Raw genomic sequence first — 23,713 nt, 5'->3', positions numbered from 1 at the left:
TCTCACGCGGTCTGCACGTCCAGCACGAACGCTGGTCCAACTGAGGCGCCAGGTGGAAATGGCATGGCAAGCCGTTCCACAGGACTACATCCAGCATCTCTACGATCGTCTCCATGGGAGAATAGCAGCCTGCATTGCTGCGAAAGGTGGATATACACTGTACTAGTGCCGACACTGTGCATGCTCTGTTGCCTGTGTCTATGTGCCTGTGGTTCTGTCAGTGTGATCATGTGATGTATCTGACCCCAGGAATGTGTCAATAAAGTTTCCCCTTCCTGGGACAATGAATTCACGGTGTTCTTATTTCAATTTCCAGGAGTGTATGAAAATGCAGTAAGTGAAACAGGCAAAAAGGAATACAAACGTCTCAAAAATGAGATCGACAGGAAGTGCAAAATGGCTAAGCAGGGATGGCTAGAGGACAAATGTAAGGATGTAAAGGCCTATCTCACTAGGGGTAAGATAGATACCGCCTACAGGAAAATTAAAGAGACCTTTGGAGAGAAGAGAACCACTTGTATGAATATCAAGAGCTCAGATGGAAACCCAGTTCTAAGCAATGAAGGGAAAGCAGAAAGGTGGAAGGAGTATATAGAGGGTCTATACAAGGGCGGTGTACTTGAGGACAATATTATGGAAATGGAAGAGGATGTAGATGAAGATGAAATGGGAGATATGATACTGCATGAAGAGTTTGACAGAGCACTGAAAGACCTGAGTCGAAACAAGGCCCCCGGAGTAGACAATATTCCATTGGAACTACTGACGGCCGTGGGAGAGCCAGTCCTGACAAAACTCTACCATCTGGTGAGCAAGATGTATGAAACAGGCGAAATACCCTCAGACTTCAAGAAGAATATAATAATTCCAATCCCAAAGAAAGCAGGTGTTGACAGATGTGAAAATTACCGAACTATCAGCTTAATAAGCCACAGCTGCAAAATACTAACACGAATTCTTTACAGACGAATGGAAAAACTAGTAGAAGCCAACCTCGGGGAAGATCAGTTTGGATTCCGTAGAAACACTGGAACACGTGAGGCAATACTGACCTTACGACTTATCTTAGAAGAAAGATTAAGGAAAGGCAAACCTACGTTTCTAGCATTTGTAGACTTAGAGAAAGCTTTTGACAATGTTGACTGGAATACTCTCTTTCAAATTCTAAAGGTGGCAGGGGTAAAATACAGGGAGCGAAAGGCTATTTACAATTTGTACAGAAACCAGATGGCAGTTATAAGAGTCGAGGGACATGAAAGGGAAGCAGTGGTTGGGAAGGGAGTAAGACAGGGTTGTAGCCTCTCCCCGATGTTGTTCAATCTGTATATTGAGCAAGCAGTAAAGGAAACAAAAGAAAAATTCGGAGTAGGTATTAAAATTCATGGAGAAGAAATAAAAACTTTGAGGTTCGCAGATGACATTGTAATTCTGTCGGAGACAGCAAAGGACTTGGAAGAGCAGTTGAATGGAATGGACAGTGTCTTGAAAGGAGGATATAAGATGAACATCAACAAAAGCAAAACAAGGATAATGGAATGTAGTCGAATTAAGTCGGGTGATGCTGAGGGAATTAGATTAGGAAATGAGGCACTTAAAGTAGTAAAGGAGTTTTGCTATTTGGGGAGCAAAATAACTGATGATGGTCGAAGTAGAGAGGATATAAAATGTAGGCTGGCAATGGCAAGGAAAGCGTTTCTGAAGAAGAGAATTTTGTTAACATCCAGTATTGATTTAAGTGTCAGGAAGTCATTTCTGAAAGTATTCGTATGGAGTGTAGCCATGTATGGAAGTGAAACATGGACGATAAATAGTTTGGACAAGAAGAGAATAGAAGCTTTCGAAATGTGGTGCTACAGAAGAATGCTGAAGATTAGATGGGTAGATCACATAACTAATGAGGAAGTATTGAATAGGATTGGGGAGAAGAGAAGTTTGTGGCACAACTTGACCAGAAGAAGGGATCGGTTGGTAGGACATGTTCTGAGGCATCAAGGGATCACCAATTTAGTATTGGAGGGCAGCGTGGAGGGTAAAAATCGTAGAGGGAGACCAAGAGATGAATACACTAAGCAGATTCAGAAGGATGTGGGTTGCAGTAGGTACTGGGAGATGAAAAGGCTTGCACAGGATAGAGTAGCATGGAGGGCTGCATCAAACCAGTCTCAGGACTGAAGACCACAACAACAACATATACTACTTATGTCCCACTATCCTTCAATTCATCAGAGTTTTTATTGCACTGATGTTGCTTAATGATCAGCCTGACTAATTCTACCCCTACTTTCATTTTCTTTATTTGCTCACGCCTCTCTCAATTTCATCCATTACTCATTACTACTTTATAGTTGTTTATTATGTAAGAGCACCTCTTCTTATGTATATTTGATATGAACTGTCATAACTCCCTATATATGTGCGCATAATTCCCTGTGTACACACCTTTTCTCCTACAACACCTGGTGGTTCTCACATCGGGACAGGCTTTGTCTTATGTAATTTAATGTTTGTGTAGAAGCGTGTATTTGTGGATATGTGGATGTGTGTTCATGTAGTCTGTTTCTTCGCCCATCTTATCTAAAAATAAGATGTAGGTTATTGGTAACCACAGAAATAAGGAAGTACTTTAGTGAAGTTTATGAATATGGAAAGAAGGAAAAGATAGACCGGTCCTCAAGATGAGAAGTAAGAAAGGAAAAAAAGTGCTTGCTAGGATCAAAGAAGTGAAAGAAGATAGCCCCAAAGACAGGAAACCCTCTCCACCCCCCATCCCCCCTTCCCTAGGATCCCTACCTCTCAGGTACTTGAGTGAGACACCAGATGAGGTTTGGTGTTAAATTGTCTCCTACAGAATGGACTTGTCCCACCTTTACCCTTTGAGGTCCAGGTACACTTGTTTGTGAGGGTTTTTTGAAAGGTGTGATGTGTGTTTTGTGTTAGTCATGATTTATCTGTTCTTGTAAATCAAACTTTTAGCTACCATACCCACCCCTTTCAAAATTTCTACAAACCGTCCCATCTATATCACATCTCATAAAAGGTATAAAATACTCTATACAAAATAGAAGAGCTATACACTTCCGTATAACAATTGTTCAGTTAGTCACATCATATTATATCTTCCACAAAAATAAAAGTCTATTCAATTTATTTTGTCTAGACATCACTTTTTTTTCCTCCTCTATTTTATGGTCATATTCGTTTTTTTTTAAAAAAAAGCCTAAAGATTATAGGGTAGTTTTAGATTTTAAAGGAATTTGATGCAGGAAAACTATTTTGGAAGAAACACCGAAAACAACTAAGGATCCAACGGTCGTCACTCTGCCCATTAACTCAGGAATGTTAACATCCCTGTGGGATATACAGTTTTACATCCTTTACATTGTGTTTCCCCTTTTCTAATCCAGTTGTGGGATCTACTAAAAAGAACGTCTTAGGATGGACCACCGTTTGTACCCGGTATGGTCCCTCATATTTTTGAAAAAACTTATGAGTCTCTTTCTTTAGAGTCGAGCTACCAAGATGTTGTTTTATGAGAACCAGATCATCGGCTTGGTACTGAGATTCCACAGCCTTTTCATTATGCTTACTTTTTCTTTGTTGCGCCTTTTCAATCAAATTTTTAGAAATTATTTCCTGATTTACTTCGTAATTGACATTATGTTGTTCATGCCAATTAAAATACTTAATTAAAGGTTCTCCTACAAGGGCGATGTACTTGAGGACAATATTATGGAAATGGAAGAGGATGTAGATGAAGATGAAATGGGAGATACGATACTGCGTGAAGAGTTTGACAGAGCACTGAAAGACCTGAGTCGAAACAAGGCCCCCGGAGTAGACAACATTCCATTGGAACTACTGACGGCCTTGGGAGAGCCAGTCCTGACAAAACTCTACCATCTGGTGAGCAAGATGTATGAAACAGGCGAAATACCCTCAGACATCAAGAAGAATATAATAATTCCAATCCCAAAGAAAGCAGGTGTTGACAGATGTGAGAATTACCGAACAATCAGTTTAATAAGCCACAGCTGCAAAATACTAACACGAATTCTTTACAGACGAATGGAAAAACTAGTAGAAGCCGACCTCGAGGAAGATCAGTTTGGATTCCGTAGAAATACTGGAACACGTGAGGCAATACTGACCTTACGACTTATCTTAGAAGAAAGATTAAGGAAAGGCAAACCTACGTTTCTAGCATTTGTAGACTTAGAGAAAGCTTTTGACAATGTTGATTGGAATACTCTCTTTCAAATTCTAAAGGTGGCAGGGGTAAAATACAGGGAGCGAAAGGCTATTTACAATTTGTACAGAAACCAGATGGCAGTTATAAGAGTCGAGGGACATGAAAGGGAAGCAGTGGTTGGGAAGGGAGTAAGACAGGGTTGTAGCCTCTCCCCGATGTTATTCAATCTGTATATTGAGCAAGCAGTAAAGGAAACAAAAGAAAAATTTGGAGTAGGTATTAAAATCCATGGAGAAGAAATAAAAACTTTGAGGTTCGCCGATGACATTGTAATTCTGTCAGAGACAGCAAAGGACTTGGAAGAGCAGTTGAACGGAATGGATGGCGTCTTGAAGGGAGGATATAAGATGAACATCAACAAAGGCAAAACGAGGATAATGGAATGTAGTTGAATTAAGTCGGGTGATGTTGAGGGTATTAGATTAGGAAATGAGACACTTAAAGTAGTAAAGGAGTTTCGCTATTTGGGGAGCAAAATAACTGATGATGGTCGAAGTAGAGAGGATATAAAATGTAGACTGGCAATGGCAAGGAAAGCGTTTCTGAAGAAGAGAAATTTGTTAACATCGAGTATAGATTTAAGTGTGAGGAAGTCATTTCTGAAAGTATTTGTATGGAGTGTAGCCATGTATGGAAGTGAAACATGGACGGTAAATAGTTTGGACAAGAAGAGAATAGAAGCTTTCGAAATGTGGTGCTACAGAAGAATGCTGAAGATTAGATGGGTAGATCACATAACTAATGAGGAGGTACTGAATAGGATTGGGGAGAAGAGGAGTTTGTGGCACAACTTGACCAGAAAAAGGGATCGGTTGGTAGGACATGTTCAGAGGCATCAAGGGATCACCAATTTAGTATTGGAGGGCAGCGTGGAGGGTAAAAATCGTAGGGGGAGACCAAGAGATGAATACACTAAGCAGATTCAGAAGGATGTAGGTTGCAGTAGGTACTGGGAGATGAAGAAGCTTGCACAGGATAGAATAGCATGGAGAGCTGCATCAAACCAGTCTCAGGACTGAAGACCACAACAACAACAACAAAATGTTTGCCTATAACATCTAAAGGTGTCAACCCAGTCGATAAATGGGGTAATTCATTTAGGATAAGTTCAAAGTCCTTAATTTTCATTTCCCACAAAGTATGTTTTTCGTGGCAGTATATAAGACATGATTTCCCAATTTCCTTCATTACCCATTCACGTGGATTTGATGACGGGTTATAATGGGATATTAACATTTGTCGGATACTTTCCCACACTAGGAAGTCTCTAAATTTGTTGCTGATTTTAAGCCTGCACACACAAGCATGTGACATGCAGTAGGTAGGATTTTACCATCCCACACTCGTTTCTAGAATATCGTGTGTTCAATATGGTAGAAGGCTGAGTGGTTCTAGAATTTACACTGAAATTCTCAAATCACTACAGCACTGTGCATTCAAACCATTATAGAGGCACCCTATCCCAGTTGGGTAATAATAATAGTGACAGAACAACAGTAACAATGATGATAATAATAATCAGTCACATTTAATGAGAATAGACAAAAATTATAATACTGACACTGACCTGTACTTTTTAACCACAATATAATTATTATTGTGAGTATCCGCATTGGCACAAGCTGTTGTTCGTAAAGTAGTTAATACTGCACAGACTTCTAGATGTGACCATTTTAACTGACAGGCCATTAAAGTGCAGGGTAATAAAGAAGTTTACAGGGAAAACAACTGTATATCAAACTTTGCTTCTGTCTCAATCCAAATATTACATAAAAATTAAATATGAACATAATACATCAGAAACGAGTTGTCAAAATGCGAACATCAACTTAAAAAAAAACTACAAAATTTACTTATTTCAGTCTGACATATTGCTTGTTGAGTGGAGTCCAAGTTTTTAGAATAGTTTAAGTTGCTTTGGTTCCCTTGTATGACACCATCAAACTGCCCAATAAGTCTTATTAAGTTCAAATGAAATGAAAAAGTTTATTTTTCTCAAATTTTCCTTTTGTAACTGACAGAAACAACAAAATTTAGGAAATATGAAGCATTTAGAAATTCAAAGGAAAACCATTTCAGCTGAGATATTCAGGTAAGGGTAGATAGAAATTTATGGCTCGATTCAATGCAGATTACCAGAACAAGTCCAGACAGAGTAAACATCTACCATTTTTGTTTATTCAAACATGCTATTGAAATGCTTGACAATTACTGTACAATAACTACATTGTTTGGTATGAAACATCATTTGGAGGAAGTGTATCATAATTAGAAATATATTAAATTATGTACCAATATTATGAAAAGGAATGTTGCTACTCACCATACAGTGGAGATGCTGAATCACAGATAGGCACAACAAAAAGACTCTCACAATCAAAGCTTTCGGCCATCAAGGCCTTTGTCAACAATAGATCTCTCTCTCTCACACACACACACACACACACACACACACACACACACACACACACACACTCACGCAAACATAACTCACACATATGACTGCAGTCTCAGGCAACTGAAACCACACTGTGAGCAGCAGCACCAGTGCATGATGGAGTGGCGACTGGGGGGGGGGGGGGGTAAGAGGAGGCAAGGGTGGTGAGGGAGAGGGGTAGTATGGTGGGGCTATTGGACAGTGAAGTGCTGCAGGTTAGACGGACTGCACAGGAGAGGTGGGGGGGGGGGGGGGGAGTACCAGAAAAGGAGAGAAATAAAAATACTGGGTGTGATGGTGAAATGATGGCTGTTTAGTGCTGGAATGGGAACAGGGAAGGGGCTGAATGGGTGAGGAGAGGCCAGGAGAGTTACAGGAACGTAGCATACATTGCAGGGACAGTTCCCATCTGCACAATTCAGAAGAGCTGGTGTTAGTGGGAAGGATCCATATGGCATAGGCTGTGAAGCAATCATTGAAATGAAGGATATCATGTTAGGCAGCATGTTCAGCAACAGGGTGGTCCACCTGTTTCTTGGCCACAGTTTGTCGGTGGCCATTCATGTGGACAGATAGCATGTTGGTTGTTATGCCTACATAGAATGCAGCACAGTGGTTGGAGATTAGCTTGTAGATCACATGATTGATTTCACAGGTAGCCTTGCCTTTGATGGGATAGGTGATGTTAGTGACCAGACTGGAGTAGGCGGTGGTGGGAGGATGTATGGGACAGGTCTTGCATTTAGGTCTATTACAGGGGTACGAGCCATGTGGTAAGGGATTGGGAGCAGGGGTTGTGTAAGAATGGACAAATTTACTGTGTAGGTGGACAAAGGAATACCACTGTGGCAGGGGTGAGAAGGATAGCAGGCAGGACATTTCTAATTTCATGGCGGAGAATGTAATTCAGTTGCTTCAGTCCTGGGTGGTACTGAGTTATGAGGGGAATGCTCTTCTGTGGCCGGACAGTGGGACTTTGGGAGATGGTGGGAGACTGGAGAGATATGGCACAGGATACATGATTTTGTACAGGGTTGGGAGGATAATTATGGTCAGTAAAGGCTTCAGTGAGACCCTCGGTATATTTCAAGAGGGGCTTGTCGTTACAGCAGATGCGATGACTATGGGTGGCTAGGCTGTATGGAAGGGACTTCTTCGTATGGAACGGGTGGCAGCTGTCGAAGTGGAGGTATTGCTGGTGGTTAGTAGGTTTGATATGGACAGAGGTACTAATATAGCCATCTTTGTGGTGGAGGTCAACATCCAGGAAGGTGGCTCGTTGGGTTGAGTAGGACTAGATGAAGCAAATGTGGGAGAAGTTGTTGAGGTTCTGGAGGAATGTGAATAGGGTGTCCTCACCTTCGATCCAGATAGCAAAGCTGTCATCAGTGAATCTGAACCAGGTGAGGAGCTTAGGATTCTGGGCTTTTAGGAAGGATTCCTCTAGGTGGCCCATGAATAGGTTGGCATAGGATGGTGCCACTAATTCCACCTTATCCAGTCACATCTGCTGTCCCTCTTCTTCACACTTATTCACCCTCAGACTTATCAGATATTACTGCAGGTAGCAGGTCTGAGGGTGGATAAGTGTGAAGAAGAGGGATGGCAAATGTGGCTGGATGAGGTGGAATTAGTGGCACCATCCTATGCCAACCTATTCTCCCTCAGATTTCATGATGTTTCCCCCTTTTGCACTCATTTTATCCTTTTCGTGAATTTTCACACGTATTTGGGTATATTTTTGCAAAATTTTTCGGACATAATTTTACATTACTTATGTAATTTTTTGAATTCATCCACTTCATCTGGTCATCTTCAACCCAGCATGCCTAGTTTGCAAATAGATTTCCCATGCAATTTCCCCTCACACCCCGTATCCTTCCACCAATGCCAATACTTAGCCACAAAAGGGTTGCCCCCCTTCATCACCCAGTACCTGTACTGGAACAGCTGAACCACATACTTTGCCAGAGCTTTGATTACCTATCATCATGCCCTGAAATGAGGGACATGCTACCCAAGATCCTTCCCACCCCTCCTAAAGTACTGTTGCACCACCCACCCAACCTCCACAACATCATTGTCCACATATGCCATTCCCAATCCCAGCCCCTTGCCAGAAAAATCATATCCCTGTGGAAGACCCAGGTCCAAGAACTATCCAATCCACCCACCCAGCACTTCCTATTCCATTCCTGTCACAGGTTTATCCTACCCGATCAGGGGCTGGGCCACCTGTGGAAGCAGCCATGTCATTTACCAGCCCTGCTGCAATCATTGCACAACTTTTTATTTTGGTATGACTACCAACCAGCTGTGCACCAGGATGCCATTCGAACTATGACAAGAGTAAGGTAGACCACCCTGTGGCACAACATGCAGCTGAACATAACGTGCTTGATTTTAGTGGCTGCTTCACAACCTGAGCCATCTGAATCCTCCCCTCCACCACTGGCTTTTCTGAACTACAGAGATGTGAGTTATCATCACAACACATTCTCCGCTCCCAGAATTATCCTGGCCTCAACCTACAGTAATATACTGTCCCCACACCATCCACCCAACAGTTTCCACCTTCTCTGTTCTCCTCCCCATTCCCATCTCCCAACCTCTTTGTTTACCACTCTCTGCCAATGCACCCACCAGCTTTCCTCCCTGCTCGTCTCCTTTTTTACTTCTTTTTTCCCCACCTCTCTGCCCCACAACCTCCTAACACTTCACCTGTTAGCTTTCTAGTCCCTGCACACTCCTCCAGACAGCTCTCTCGTCCCCCCAACCCCTCCAGATTGCTGCTTCTATCCCACACGATAGTTATATTCAGGCCCGAGCCGTCAGAGTTGGCGTTCGTGTGCGCATAAGGAGTTCATGCTTGTGTGCAATGAATGGTATGTGTTTCTCTTTTGCTGATGAAGGCAGTGGCCAAAAGCTATGTGTAAGTGTATTTTCATTGTGCCTTTCTGCAACTTAACATGCCTTCTTTACGGTAAGTAGCAATCTACCTCTTTCTAAATTGTTGATATTCCTACCTGTAGTTTCCAAGATACATTGGACTCAAATTGAAAACTAAGCAATTGTGAATAAAATCAGTTTCTTGTTAGAGATTTGATTGTAGCCTAAACAGTCACGAACAGCCCATAATGATGAAGTGTTTGCCAATTTATATATTAGAACATAGATCCCATCACCCATGACTTCCTGTATAAAACTACAAAGAGACAAAATGGCACCTTCAGCACACCTAATTCCAGTACTGCAGTCAATTCTCATGTCAAGAGGGACTCACCTGTTGATAAAGTCGCAGGATTTCTGATAGTTATTCAGCAGTGCACCAAATCATCAGCTAACAATAAAGTTAAACAGAAAGGGATCACTCCCCTATTCTCATCTTTCAATAAAGTTCCCAACAACAAGTGGCAAGATGCTGTCCTTTGATCACTTTAACTAATATTTCCCACCAGCAACACGTCATGTCATTTGAATGGTACTGGTATATTAGGAAATAGGCATTGCCCAGTGAATCAGAAGCAGACTACATGTCCAAAGATTCATGGTTCAGCTTTCAGACAATCATATAATTTTTCTCCATCACTTGTTTTATATGCCACAATGTTTTCCTCAGACTGCCATTTAAATAAAACTAAAAGAAATATGTGTTACAGAAATGTGTACCATCTATTGCTTTAACTCTTACATCAGACAAGCTGATCTGCTACCTATACATCAGCAACCACCTCTACCTCCTCTCTTTTGTGATTTTTTTTTTTTTTTTTTTTTTTTTTTAGTCTGCACCTTGAAGAATGGTTTAAATATCACAGGTCCTTAATAGATATGGTTCTACTAGATAAGGTAGTCCTTGCAGTACACCAACCATTGAACTGACATGCCAAGTCAGATTGATGTTGACTACTAACCAAAGTGCAACTAGACATTTTTCACATATAAAAATCATTGCGACATGAAAAACAAGTGACAGAGAAAAATTATGTGATTATCTGAAAGCTGTACCATGAATCTTTGGACATGTAGTCTGCCTCACCTATTTTGTAATATACCAGTACCATTCAAATGACATGAAGTGTTGCTGGTGGGAAATTATTGGTTAAAGTTATCAAAGGTCAGCACCTAGCCAGTTGTTGCTGGGGACCATATTGAAAGATGAGAATAGGGGAATCATCCCTTTTTGTTTAACATTATTGTTAACTGATGATTTAGTGCACTATTGAATAACTTTCAGAAATTCTACAGAATTTACCAACAGCTGACTGACTAGCTGCAGTTCCCAGCATTGTCTGGTATATTTAATATCTGCCACACAAAGTGACTGGCCCTGTGCCTTATTTATACTCATAGTCAATGTATGCCACATTGGAACTGCTTATTTGGATCACTGGTTGTCAACAGAATGTGACAAATCAATACATCTTCACCTATGGCATTCATAAGAATCAGGCTCTGGGCTTCTGGCTCTGATATTTGGAAATATACACCAATTTCAAACCAAAAGTTTGGCAATAACAATTGCAACATACATTATGCTTTGATTCTTTTTTTAAATTACAAATTAAAGTAATACATCAGTAATACATAATGCACTTAAAATCTAACTGTAAAATACATATTCGTTTCACTTCAATAAAACTGATTTTCTGCAGACAGTATTTTGACTCGAAAAATGTGTTGTATGAAAAGATGATTAGTTGTGCCAGCTGTTGTTACATTTTGTGATAAGTATCTCATTTTGTTTTTGTAGAATTTGTATTATATTGTTCAAGCAAGGCTGTGTTTGCACATGACTTGAACTGTTTGAACAGTTTATGTCACAGTTCAAGAAATCTCAAGTTCTGTTCGATCTGTTGTGTGGCATTTAGGATTTTGATAATAAAAATAACTGTGGAACATGGACTAAAATACCTTCTAGGGTATATATCGTATTTAACAGTGGCAAATAATCAATAAATAAGAGTTTTCAGTAATGTTTCTGTCAAGTTTTCAAGTTTTTGCTCATTCTGCAATCAAATGATGTCTCATGGTACAATCTCCAATCTCCACTATAATTTATGTTCACAATAGGAATTACAGGCAGTTTGCCACAATATATTCTGATTGTTAGGCATTTGATTTTTCATCAATTTTCTTCATTGTTTCATCCGAATGTACGTGAAGCAAATCAGCCAAGAACTTTTAATTAAATTTGTCAAGTACTTTTGAAGATGTCTGGTAACAGTGTTTCTCCTTTATATATATTATAGATATATGAGTGTATTGTGTACATTAAAAAGTATATAACCTGTATCCACCCAAGAGGGGATTGTGTAGAAATTTGAAGTAAATTGTCCAAGAACTTTTAGAGATTTCCTTTCCCCTTTATATTTTACATAAATAAATGTTTCATGTTAGATTACAAAATCTTACATAGTCAGTGATCTTCCAGTTAACTTGAAGGTAAAATATGCAAAATTTCATCAAGATCAGAATAAAACTGTAGATTTGTATAACAGGAGGTGCTGCATTGTGATTCTTGGATTTGTGACTTTTTCCCTGGTTTCAGGAGGGTGTTGATTATCACTTTCCTCCATGAATCAGGCTATAATTCCTCAGAACTAAATTCTCTTAAAAACTGAGAAGTAGTCCTTGGAGATAAGATTTAGGGGTTGAAACATGTCATGTGCTTCATATAGCCTTGGTGCAGTATTTCCAACAACAAAATAAGGTACAGTCTAGCTTATATGTACTAAAGGTATAATTGTACTCTTCAGTGATGTCCAGTTCAGCTGCACTCTATCTACTAATTCCCACCTGTGTTGGAATGTGCAGTCTGCATTGCTGATGAGTACTATTTAGTGGATGTGTTTTGCCATTGTATGGTCTAAGATTTCAGGTGTGGTAATTAGTCTTCCACTATCTCTATGGTCAAAATCTCCCTTCTCCTCCTCATTGAATCCTTAATTGTTGCAAATGATGTAAAATGGTGAACTGACTGAATTAAATCTTGTCAATATAGTTTCTTTATGTTTTATTTATTTTTAAATGCTGTGAGATTGTCAGCAGATGGAGTGCAATGGAGTACAGGATTCAATGACGAGGAAAGGGAGATTGGCCCGTAAGAGGTAGTGGAAGGCTGATCACCACACCTGAAATCTTATGCCACGTAATAGGAAAACCCATCCACTAGATAAGAATCAGTAGCAATGCAGACTGCACATTCCAGCACAGGGAGGGGGGGGGGGGGGGGAATTAGTAGACAGAGGGCAGCTGAACTGAAGTTGCAACAACACTAAAGAGTACAGTTATATCTTCAGTATATGTAAGCTAGAGTGTACCTAATTTGTTATTTCAAATACACCCCCGAGGCTGTACAAAGGAGAGTATGACATGTTTCAACCCCTAAATCATGTGTTCAAGGACTACTACTCTTAACAGAATTTGGTTCTGAGGAACTGTATCCTTATTCCTGGAATAAAGTGATAATGAATCCCCCCAAGGAACCAGGGAAAAAGTCAATAATCCAAGTAATCACCATGTAGCACCCCTCAGCGATATAAGAAAGACATTAGAACAAATAATTAATGGTTGGTCGGTATGGAACTTTGAGTCTAGAAAGCTTCTAGCCACCTTCACTGTGTTTTCTGAAGGTACCACTGTATACATGATAATGAATGCTCCAAGAAGTATGAATATAAGATGCTGTTCTTGTGAAGGCAACCCTTAAGAGAATTTTTTTACATTTGAAAGGTTGCGACACTACTTGCCAGTACCAAATTTTACAGCTACTGCGTGAGTGAGTGTCTTTTCAGTACACTGTAATCTTCCCTTTAAAAATATTTTTAGGTTAGAGTCAGTATACTTCCTTAAACCAAAATATCCAGGAGATTGGTACTACTCAAAGGAATGTCTTAAGTGTTTCCTTTTTGCAACAGCAATTGATAGTTTAGTGTCTACAGCCAGGAACTTGTATGATGCTCTTGGTATGCGAGTAATTTCTCACTTTTTTGCTCATCTTGTATTCCTCGATTGCAGCTCTATAACTGCATCCAACATTCAGAAGATTAGAATTATGGATGGAAACCAAGTTTTATCTGGGTGAATGAGTGTGTGTTAACTCTAAATGTGTATCAGTTGAAGACATAATGTCGTTGGTCATATTGTGGCACATGTGTATATCATGTTTTTAATCAAATTATTTTGAGACTGGCAGCCACCATACTTTATTTTAAGAAATAAATAAAATTTCTGGCCTCATTTTTATAAGAAAAACATGAAATATCTCATGACAAGAATTCTAAAAATATTGTAGTGCCTTAACAGCTGCCCCTGGGAGCCAACTGGATTCTCCTTATCATTATTCTGTAGAACCTTGGGTTGGCTGCAGTTGGACTGTGGCTACAGTTTGTATGGCTCTGCACAACAATACTACCTAAAGTCCACCATGGAGCTATTAGAATAACAATAGGAGCCTTCTGAGAAAGTACCATACCCAACCGTTTCTGCAAGGTTAGAGAACCACCTTAACCACTTGTTGGAAGTTCTTCATTTGGCGACATAAATAAAACATTCAATTAATGCCTCAGTCTTGGCAGTTCGACATTATTGTTTTATTGTCAACTGCACAAGCTTATCAAAATTGCAGAAAAGCGAGAGATCTTTCTATGATCCATGAGAAACCTGAATGTCCTAACACGGAATTGGAGCAAGTTACTGTCCTGGCTTTTATACATTTTGGGATGAGTACCAAAGCTTTACAGCTATTGATACCACTGGAGTCTAGACAAGTGGAAAATGTTGGTTGCTTAGTAGTTCTCTCTTAGTCTTTGATACAGAACTCGTGTAAGATCCTACATGTGCTGGTATGAATCCGGTGTGACCAAAAGAATATATGCAGCAAACAAAATGGAATAAACCACACAGAATGTTACTTCATTTGCTGTTAAATCAAGGGAAGGATATATCATTCTGTTGGGAATCCATGGAAATGAGCTAGCTATCAGCAGTGGGTGCTTGCTACAAAAACAGTATCCTAACTTTACTGTCTCTTTCAGTTTACTACCTTGTTGTCATGAAGAAACCTTGTGTCTCTAGGAGAAGTAGTGGCATGACATCCAACATGAGTTGTGGCAAACAAAGTTAATAATTCTGCCATTGAAGACATCCTTCCAGTTATAAATATAGAAATATGTTAATATAATGGAAGGAAACATTCCACGTGGGAAAAATTATATATAAAAACAAAGATGAGGTGACTTACCGAACAAAAGCGCTGGCAGGTCGATAGACACACAAACAAACACAAACATACACACAAAAAAACACATTAAAGTAGTTAACACATTAAAGTAGTTAAGAATGGCAGAGCCCCCTGACTCAGAGTTAGACCTCACAGCAGGAGGCACCACTGATGTCACTCTTATGGTGTACCAGTTTCAGTAAATCATATTTTAATTGATTGCACTTAGTACTCTGATGAAGGGCAGCTGTGTGACCAGGCAACCACCTTCCACAATGAGACTATTGTTGAAAAGATGTTAAGGTTTTGTATGCTGTCAGAATTCCTGCACAAATTACTAGTGCCAGTTCATCATCTTTTAATCAGAGACCAACCCACCACCTTTTTGTGGTTGTCGTTTTACAATTTTTCACTCATTGAACATTCTCTTTCTAACTTGTAAATCTTACAAAAGAACAAAATTTTTCAATTAATGTCCTTTACAGAACTATATGTTAAACAGTAAGTGCTTTTACCTTTACTGCTTTCCCCTAAATGTTTTACTCATGAAACCATATACTTTGTTATCTGATTAACACAAGCAGGGCTGCTTGTTGCTGTGTTAATGTGTGCCCTAAACATTGTTGCCATTCTCTCGAGCTTTTATGTTCCACAATATAATTCATTGCACATTCAGTACAGTATCTGAAATATGTTGCTTATGAACATTATTGCAGGAAATAAAACTGACCGTGAAGACAGGGAAATACCAACCCATGTAGGAGAAGAATTTGCCCGGTGTCACGACATGTACTACCTCGAAACATCTGCCAAAGAGGCTGATAATGTTGAAAGGCTTTTTATGGAAATTGCTGCAGAGCTCATAGAGGTGAGTAAATTCCTTGGCACACAAACAAAATGTTCAAGTAATAACCGTAGTAGTAGAAGACAGTACACTGGAAATGCAGCTATGTGAAGTCACTGGGCTTCATTGGCTAAGATAGAAAGACAAATTTGAAAAGAAATTATGGAAATTCTAGTTAACATCCTTAGTTTGCAGGTATGTAATTTGTTACACCTCTGTTTCTCATTTTGATTGTATGCAGTTTGCTTCTGCTGTCATTCTAAGCCAATTTTCTATCTGTACACATTTGACTACATGAGAGGGGACTTAAAAAAAACTTGAGACTACATATTTTCTCTGTGGAGACACTATCAATAAGTAATGGGAAAGAAAAGTTATAAGCATGATTCAGAAGTCATGCTTAATTCTTCACATTTACTAGCAAAAAGATCTAAGTGCAAATAATTAATGCTGACCATAAACAAATTAATAGTTTGAAGTCTGTCGGATGCGTAGCTGCTTTTGAACATGATTAACTTCATTACTTTACGATCACAGAACCTGTCCATAAAACATAGTTTGGGAAAATTTTGTGTTTTTGCTTTCTAACCTATGAGGAACCAAGTCAGGTGTGCCCTGCTCATGGCTGGAATAATTGCAAGAGCCATGTGTTCAATATAGTGTTCAAAATGCCAGTCCTCTGATATTTAAAACATTGCATCTGTTGTTGAATTAAAAAAATCTTTCATAATTACGTTTTGTGAATGTAGCTGATGATGGCTCTTGGAACACATGCTATTGAAGATCAAAACTGCCGCACAAGTATTTTGCATTCATTCCTTCATATGTTAATTGTATTCTGTAGATCCCCAATGGAGAAAAATCTCCAGAGGCGTGAACAGGTCGAAATATACAGTCATAAGCATTTGAATCAGAGATAGCAACTGTGTTGGAATAGGGGAATAATGTAGCTAAGTTGAATTGGAGATAGCTACTGTATTGAAGAGAGGAGGAGGGAGAGAGAGAGAAAGAAAGGTAATGTGTGCTCCTGTTGTCATGGCCAATTGAATAGTTAAATGTCTCACATGACTGGGATGATGTCAGAGATTGTAATGACCATCAATGAAATACTCAACCACAATATGGGCAAGACATACGAGATCAGTGCATTTGATCATGGGTGCTAGTGTATGGTACACTATCTTCCGAGATCATGTAGGCTCTGGTCTTTTCATGTGAGTGTGCTGCGAGTACCTTGATTCAGGAAAAACTGTCACAGCTGGAGTCAGTTAAAGTGAGCAAGAACACATTGATAACATATGTTGTCAGTTATAGCAGAGGTAAGAGCAAGCAGATGGACCACAGTCAGCAAATGACTTGTTAGTTCAATGCCGGACAACAACTGGTAGGTAGGTGTGCCATCCAGAGCTGTCAACTTGCTGTGGTGTTTAGAAGCCACTGTTCCACACATATATCTCTGCTTGTCACAGGGCACAGGGTTAGTGTATGTGGAAGAAAGCCAGAATTATATGCCCAAAATGCAGATAATGGTAGACACAACATGCTAATAGCAGGCACTGCCTGCTTGTCGACAGGGGACCATTTGTATGGAGATATTCTTGTGCAGGAATTATTTAAGTGGAACAAAAGGGGATCCTGAAATGCCTGTCATCATCTCTGCCCATCGAATGATACAGGAAGCTGTTGTATGATCAAGTGCATCCATTTGTTCCCCTGTTGCATAAATCATCTGCCATAAGCAAAAAAATGCATCACATCCGCCAGAATGATTTTAGGAACACTTCTGAGACATTATACATAAGAGTGGTTCCACAATACACCAAATACATGTTCTGAATCCTGCCTAGCCCCTATGAAATCCTATTGAGCTAGATGTGCAGGATTTAGACCAAGCTCTGAGTAACCTCAGCAGATGAGTGTCGTTGATCGGAATGGGTCCCAATTAATCTCAAATAGATTCCCTTGGATTATTGTACCAAGATGTAAAAATAGAGGTCAAATCTTCACAACCATATACGCAATAGATAACCATTTTTAAGACAATAGCAGATGTGCCTGGCTGTAGTAAAAATATGCAATACCTAATGCTCAATACAGTGTCATCTAAGTAGTCCTGTCAGGTATATACCAAGCCACAATTGCAAGGTTTCCAGATATCAACAGTGACGGCTGGGTTTCATATGCTAATGTGCTGCAGCACACTGTAAATATTACACTAAAATTACGCCATTTCTCTTTGAATGCAAGTAGGAAATTGCACTAAAATGACCCCATTTCTCTTCGAATGCGAGCTGAAAATCACACTAAAATTCCACAATTTCTCTTTGAATGCTTGCTGGCGTGCAGATAAAATGGAGAAACGCATATTTTGTAGTATTCTCTCCACAATAGCTAGAAACCTGTGATCAACTCAGAGAAGGGGCGCAGCTGTCTGTTTTCAATTGTGCATGCTCTGATATGACATCATCCCTTCCAGCACAATGAGTGTTACATAGCTCGCAGTAACAGATCAATGTTTTTTTAATTGTGTGTAAAGTATTGTGCAAGCATAGAGTATGAGGGAGCTTAGATGAGCGGTTGTACTAATGGAGCTGTGGCTGAGTGTTCAAATGCACTTACTGCCAGTTTGTCTGCTTGGGTTCAGTTCCCACTACTACCAACTTATTTTTTTGTTATTATTCCTCACAATGTTGAACTATTAATTACAAAATTTAAATATATTTAAACATTTCAGTTTATATATGTAGAAGTAATAGAGTCAAAAAGCACTAGATTATGATAAAAAAGTGAGTAAATGAGAAATTTAGTATGAAAGTGCTTTCATAGAATATTTCGCCTGAGTGAGCCATAGGGAAAGGTAAAATGATTTCTAAAGATTTACACATAGAATATATGGGATTCCAAGCCCACTGACTGATAATTCATTGGCTCACGTTGGATTCCAGCGGCTATGTCAGCCTTGCGCCCACTTGCAATGTTAATACATAAAATTAATGTATTCAAATTAGTTACGATTACTAACCATGTATGTCAGAAGGCTATAGGCCACCACACTGTAGCACATGATAAAATTTTTCTCGATCTGCCAATGATAAATTGTCCATCAACCATCCTAAAAGGGCACTGATAATGGAGGGAGTTCAGGACATATGGTTCACTTAGTGGTTGCACAAAACTTGAGCAATTTTGAGATATTTTGGCAATGTTCTGGAACTTCAGCAATTTCTACATGATATAAGAATAAAAATTAACAATCCAAATTGCAGGTTCTTTTCTTTCTGTTGACGGTCGCCAGTTTTTGTTGATAATTTTAGTCAGATGATGGTTATGATAATCAAAACCAGTCAACAGCAATAAAAAGAAAATATGTTATAATTTAGACTTACTTTTTGTTCATATATGATCAATTTTGTATGAAATAGTTTCTATGTAGCACAATACAACTTTTTAATTAAGTGCCATCTCTTCAGTCACCTTGCGCTCTGGATTTGTTTGTGCAGTTTGTGTCCTACCTGTTGCTCACTGCGCCCTTACTGACAAAAGATATATTTCACATGAAATATAAAGAATGGATCCTTGAGGGCAAAGAATTACAACCTTATTGCAACCTTCATGAGACTGTAAATGGCAGTCAACAAATATCAAATTATCAATTCGACTTTTACAGTGTCAGGCACTTAGTGCAGATATACAGCAATTTTTTAGAGTGAGTCAAACATTTGAAATTCTGAAATGGAATAATGACAATATGGTAAGGATTGCTACTCTCCACATAGAGTAGGCATGGAGAGGCAGACAGGCACAATGAAAAATAATGCTAGATATTATTCAACTATTTGACTAAACCCTTCATCAGACATAGACAAAACAAACTCACACACATCCATACAATCACAATACAGAGCCATTGTCATCTCCGGACACTAATCCACAACTGAGACAGCATCTGAGAGAAGCATTGATTGTTGGCTGGGGCGAGTAGCGAGGATACAGAGGAGGTGGGGAGTGGGAGGGACAGCAGGGTAGGGGTGGGGAAGATGCTAGTGCTGCTTGTGGCAGTATGCAGGGATGTGATGGGGACAAGGTAGTGGGCTGCTAGGTGCAGCACTGGGACACTATGCTGGAAGGCAGAGAGGAGAGAAGGGGGAAAGACTCCACAGGTGCACTGGTGAGATAGAAGGCTTTTGTAGTGGTGAACTGGAAGCAAGGAAGAGGATGGCAGGTGGAGGACAGGGCTACCTGAGATTGAGGCCAAGGGGAGGAGGAGGGGACTACAGGAATGAAGGATGTGTTGTAGGGAGAGCTCCTACCTGCACAATTCCACAATATTGGTTTTGGTAGAGAATCCAGATGGCACAGGCTCTGTAGCAGATGTTGAAGTCAAGTACATTGTACTTTAAAAAATGGACACAAACAGTCTCGAGGCACAAACATTTATTTTGATAGTAACCGGTTTCGGTGAGTTCTTTTCCATCCTCAGACCCTCATACCATGGTGGTAGGCAGTGGTGGTGAATGGAGCAGGTATTGTAATGCCACAAAACATCAACTGCTTGAAATTCTAAAATTATTTTTTGTTAGTTATTCACAAACAAGGGTCCATCAGGGCAAATGGCTGTTGGATATGATGCCTGGAACCCCACACCAACATACACAGCTGTATGGATGATTTCATAAAGTCAATCCCACCCTGGGGACCTCTCCTTTTTAGTGCTTTCTACACCGCAGGCTGTTTTGATCCACCTATCCAATAGTAGCTTCTCAACGCTGGGGTTGAGTGCTTGTTCTCCAGCACATCTTTGCATCCCAGCACCATCCACTTCTTAACCTATTTTATTTATTATTATCTTTCTTTTTTTTTTTTCTTCATCCCGTCTCACCACTGCCTCCCCCCCTAATTGTGGCAGCAGTCATCAACTGCTGTAATGTATGCTCTGAACTGATAGTTCGTCCAAGGTGGCTATGTAACTACCAATGTCAGTAAAATCTAAACTTTATTTAAGCCACAGTTTTTACAGTTCAACTTGTGAAGAGTCGGAATGTAAATACACAAATTCCAAACAAAATTGTTACTTCTGATTCTAGTGGAAACTAAGAGAGTCAATAAATAACTTATACGCAATGTCCAAAAACAAAAATATGTAGTTGATATGCTGGCTGGTCGATGACTGTGGCTTGGCTGCTCACCAAACTCAGTGTTACTCGCTGAAACCGAGTGTAACCGGGACTGGCTCCACAATTGGAACTGCTTACTTGGAGTCCTGCTGGCATTTTCACATGCATCTGTTAGCAGTAGTTAGAATTTTGATTCCTGAATTTTAGTGTTGGCTGATCATCCTGTTTCCTTGTAATGTTATAATTTTCTTTATGATATTAAAATAAAGCTTTGATAGTATTGGAAATGTAACAGAATATTTTGTTCACATTTCGTTTTTTCTTTCAGCAAGCAAAGAGTAAGGAATTGCCAAGATATGATGGAAGTGGTGCACCATCACTGGAAGGCCGCACAACTACTGTTGGAGACAATACTGGTGGGTGTTGCTCTCGCCTCTAGTGAACAACAGCACAAATTGAATGGAAGGCTTTATTTTTCAAGTGATGCTTCCAATCCTATCTACTGAACTCAGTCATTCCACTGAAATTGGTGATATTGCTTGTAAAGAAAATTTTTTCACATCGTGTAATCATATTGCCTCAACAGTAAATTTTTTCCTGTCAGTGTTATTTACATTGGCAGCATAGCAGCCTTCTGCACACAGTGATCACTACCTACATGTGCACTCTCTCGCCTGTGTTGATTTATAATTGTTGATGATGATTGTACACTGTTTCTTTAAAACCTGGCTTTGACAGTATCATAGAATTTATTCCACCTAAGCTTCATTTTATCATGGTCGCTTGTTCCTGTGTTTGTTGTCGTAATGATTACAGTGAATATTGTTACATCTATTTCTATGCGTATTCCACAATATTTTAAAAGCACTGTACAGCATATACTGGGATACGTCCATAATGCTTTCTGTTGGATAAAATATTATTCAGTGACAATATCTGTGTCACAGTTTATAAATTCTTGTGAATAAACCATGAAGTTCAGAGAAATATTCATGGATATGATGTTTGTGTTCAGGAGAACATACCAGTTGTGTGTGAGTAATATCAGCTGTCGTGCAATTTATTGAAGTTTATAAAAAACTGTGTACACTTTTGTTTCCCTTATGTCTCTTCTGTCTCACAGATTTAGCTTCTGGATCTTTTTTTGCGACAATTTAATTGTGTTGTGTCAGTTATTGCTGTCCACACCATCTTAATTGTTAACAAATTTTATCTACAATCTTTTCAGGATAATGAAGTAGGTTATTCCTTTTATTTTTGCTTTCGGACAATGAGCAACAAAAAGACTGCTTGTCCTGTGTGAGGCAGATGAACAGTATTTTTGGTTTATCTGTGTAAATTAGCAGTTCTCAGAAAGAAAGAAAGAGTATACTTACTCAACAAATATTCAGTTAAATACACCATCCATGATATATCTGCATCACAATACTTTACAGTATTTTTCCATGTTCCTATATAAAGGAAGTAAGTTACATTTCATTGTCAGCAGTTTGAGTTTCATGAAAGTATTATGCTTTCTGAGTTGTAGCGAGATACTGAAAATATAGAATATTGTTAGGTATCTAACCCTCTTTTCTTCTCCTGCCTAACCCTAACTGGCCCCACTCCCCTCTCTCTCTCTCTCTCTCTCTCTCTCTCTTTCTTTCTTTCTTTCTTTCTCTCTTTCTCTCTCTCTCTCGCCCCCCCTCTCCCTCCCCCTCTACCTCCTCACCTCCCCCTCTCCCCCCACCTTCCTCCCCCCACCCCACTCCCCGCCCCCCACACACTACATAATTGTGACACAGGAGATCTTTCATTCTTTGAGAATTCTTCTGAAGCATCCATTATGGTAACAAAATACATTTGCTATTCCAGAAATAGAGAATATGATGATAAGTTTATTATCCTGTTATCAACAGAATACAAGTGAAAGAGAGCTGACAATGTGTTTGTTCCCTCCTGTGAGCCTGTGTGTCTTGCCTGATATAGTTACAGCTGTGGTTTTTTGCAACTGTGCTATGTACACAAGAAATACAACTTTCTTAAAATTATATTGAGTATTTATTAATGGAAACAGTGTTTGCAGTTTCCTCCATCTGTGATAATTTGATTAGACTGCATTTATGTATTATTTCTTGAGATGTAAAGAAATCTGAAAATATCACTGTGTTTTAAATGTTTGTATTAACAGATTTTTTAGTTGAGTTGCTGAGACAGTATTCTGTATTTACTCTTCTTATTTTGTAATTGTTCCTGACTCCAGGAAATGCAGTTACTTAGTTAATTATGTAAGTAGTTTTGGGCAGCTATTTTAGACTATTCAGATCAGTCTAGCCACAAACAAGGTGATGGTGTCATCTTCCTGCTGTGTTATTTGTACTTAAATTTTTAATAGGTCGTATACATGCATTTTAACTCTGTACATGCTTAAATTTCTTGTATTGCTCTTAACCAAAGACTTCTGTTTAATAAAAATTATGTTTTTTTGTTGACTTGTGCAATGATTAAATATGTTTTTATTTAATTGTCGTAATCGTAAAATAAATTAACACTTATCACATTTGCTTTATAATATATAGGTATCTCAATAAATTGATAACTTTTTACTCCATATGTGTATAAAACCAGAAATATTTACACAGTCACGTTCAGGAATGCTACATAAAAATTTTAATATTTTATGCATCTATTTCCAAGGTAACAATCTCTACTGAAACTATATTCGTTGTGACAGTGATCTTAATTGTTGAAATAGATGATGTTTTATGGTTAATTGAATCATTTAGCAACTTGCTGCTGCTCTTGGAGAACAAAATGCAAAACCTAATTTAAAAACTTGGAAGACTACATTGAATAGGTTACAGATTCA

The 23,713-nt window shown here is 39.1% G+C and overlaps 1 protein-coding gene across 1 annotated transcript in view; it reads left to right on the top strand.

Moving 5' to 3' along the window:
- The window catches only part of LOC124805342 (ras-related protein Rab-30), a 32,391-nt gene extending 9,055 nt beyond the window's left edge, over window positions 1-23,336 (top strand). Inside the window, exons 5-6 of the mRNA XM_047265861.1 lie at window positions 15,624-15,775; window positions 21,194-23,336. Coding sequence (XP_047121817.1) covers window positions 15,624-15,775; window positions 21,194-21,304 — 263 coding nt within the window. The 3' untranslated portion in view covers window positions 21,305-23,336. The remainder of the gene's footprint in view (window positions 1-15,623; window positions 15,776-21,193) is intronic.
- The last annotated feature ends 377 nt before the right edge of the window (window positions 23,337-23,713 follow it).

Source organism: Schistocerca piceifrons, chromosome 7 (assembly GCF_021461385.2).
Source record: "Schistocerca piceifrons isolate TAMUIC-IGC-003096 chromosome 7, iqSchPice1.1, whole genome shotgun sequence".
NCBI classification, from domain to species: Eukaryota; Metazoa; Arthropoda; class Insecta; order Orthoptera; family Acrididae; genus Schistocerca; species Schistocerca piceifrons.
This window is presented reverse-complemented; position numbering and strand designations above follow the sequence as displayed.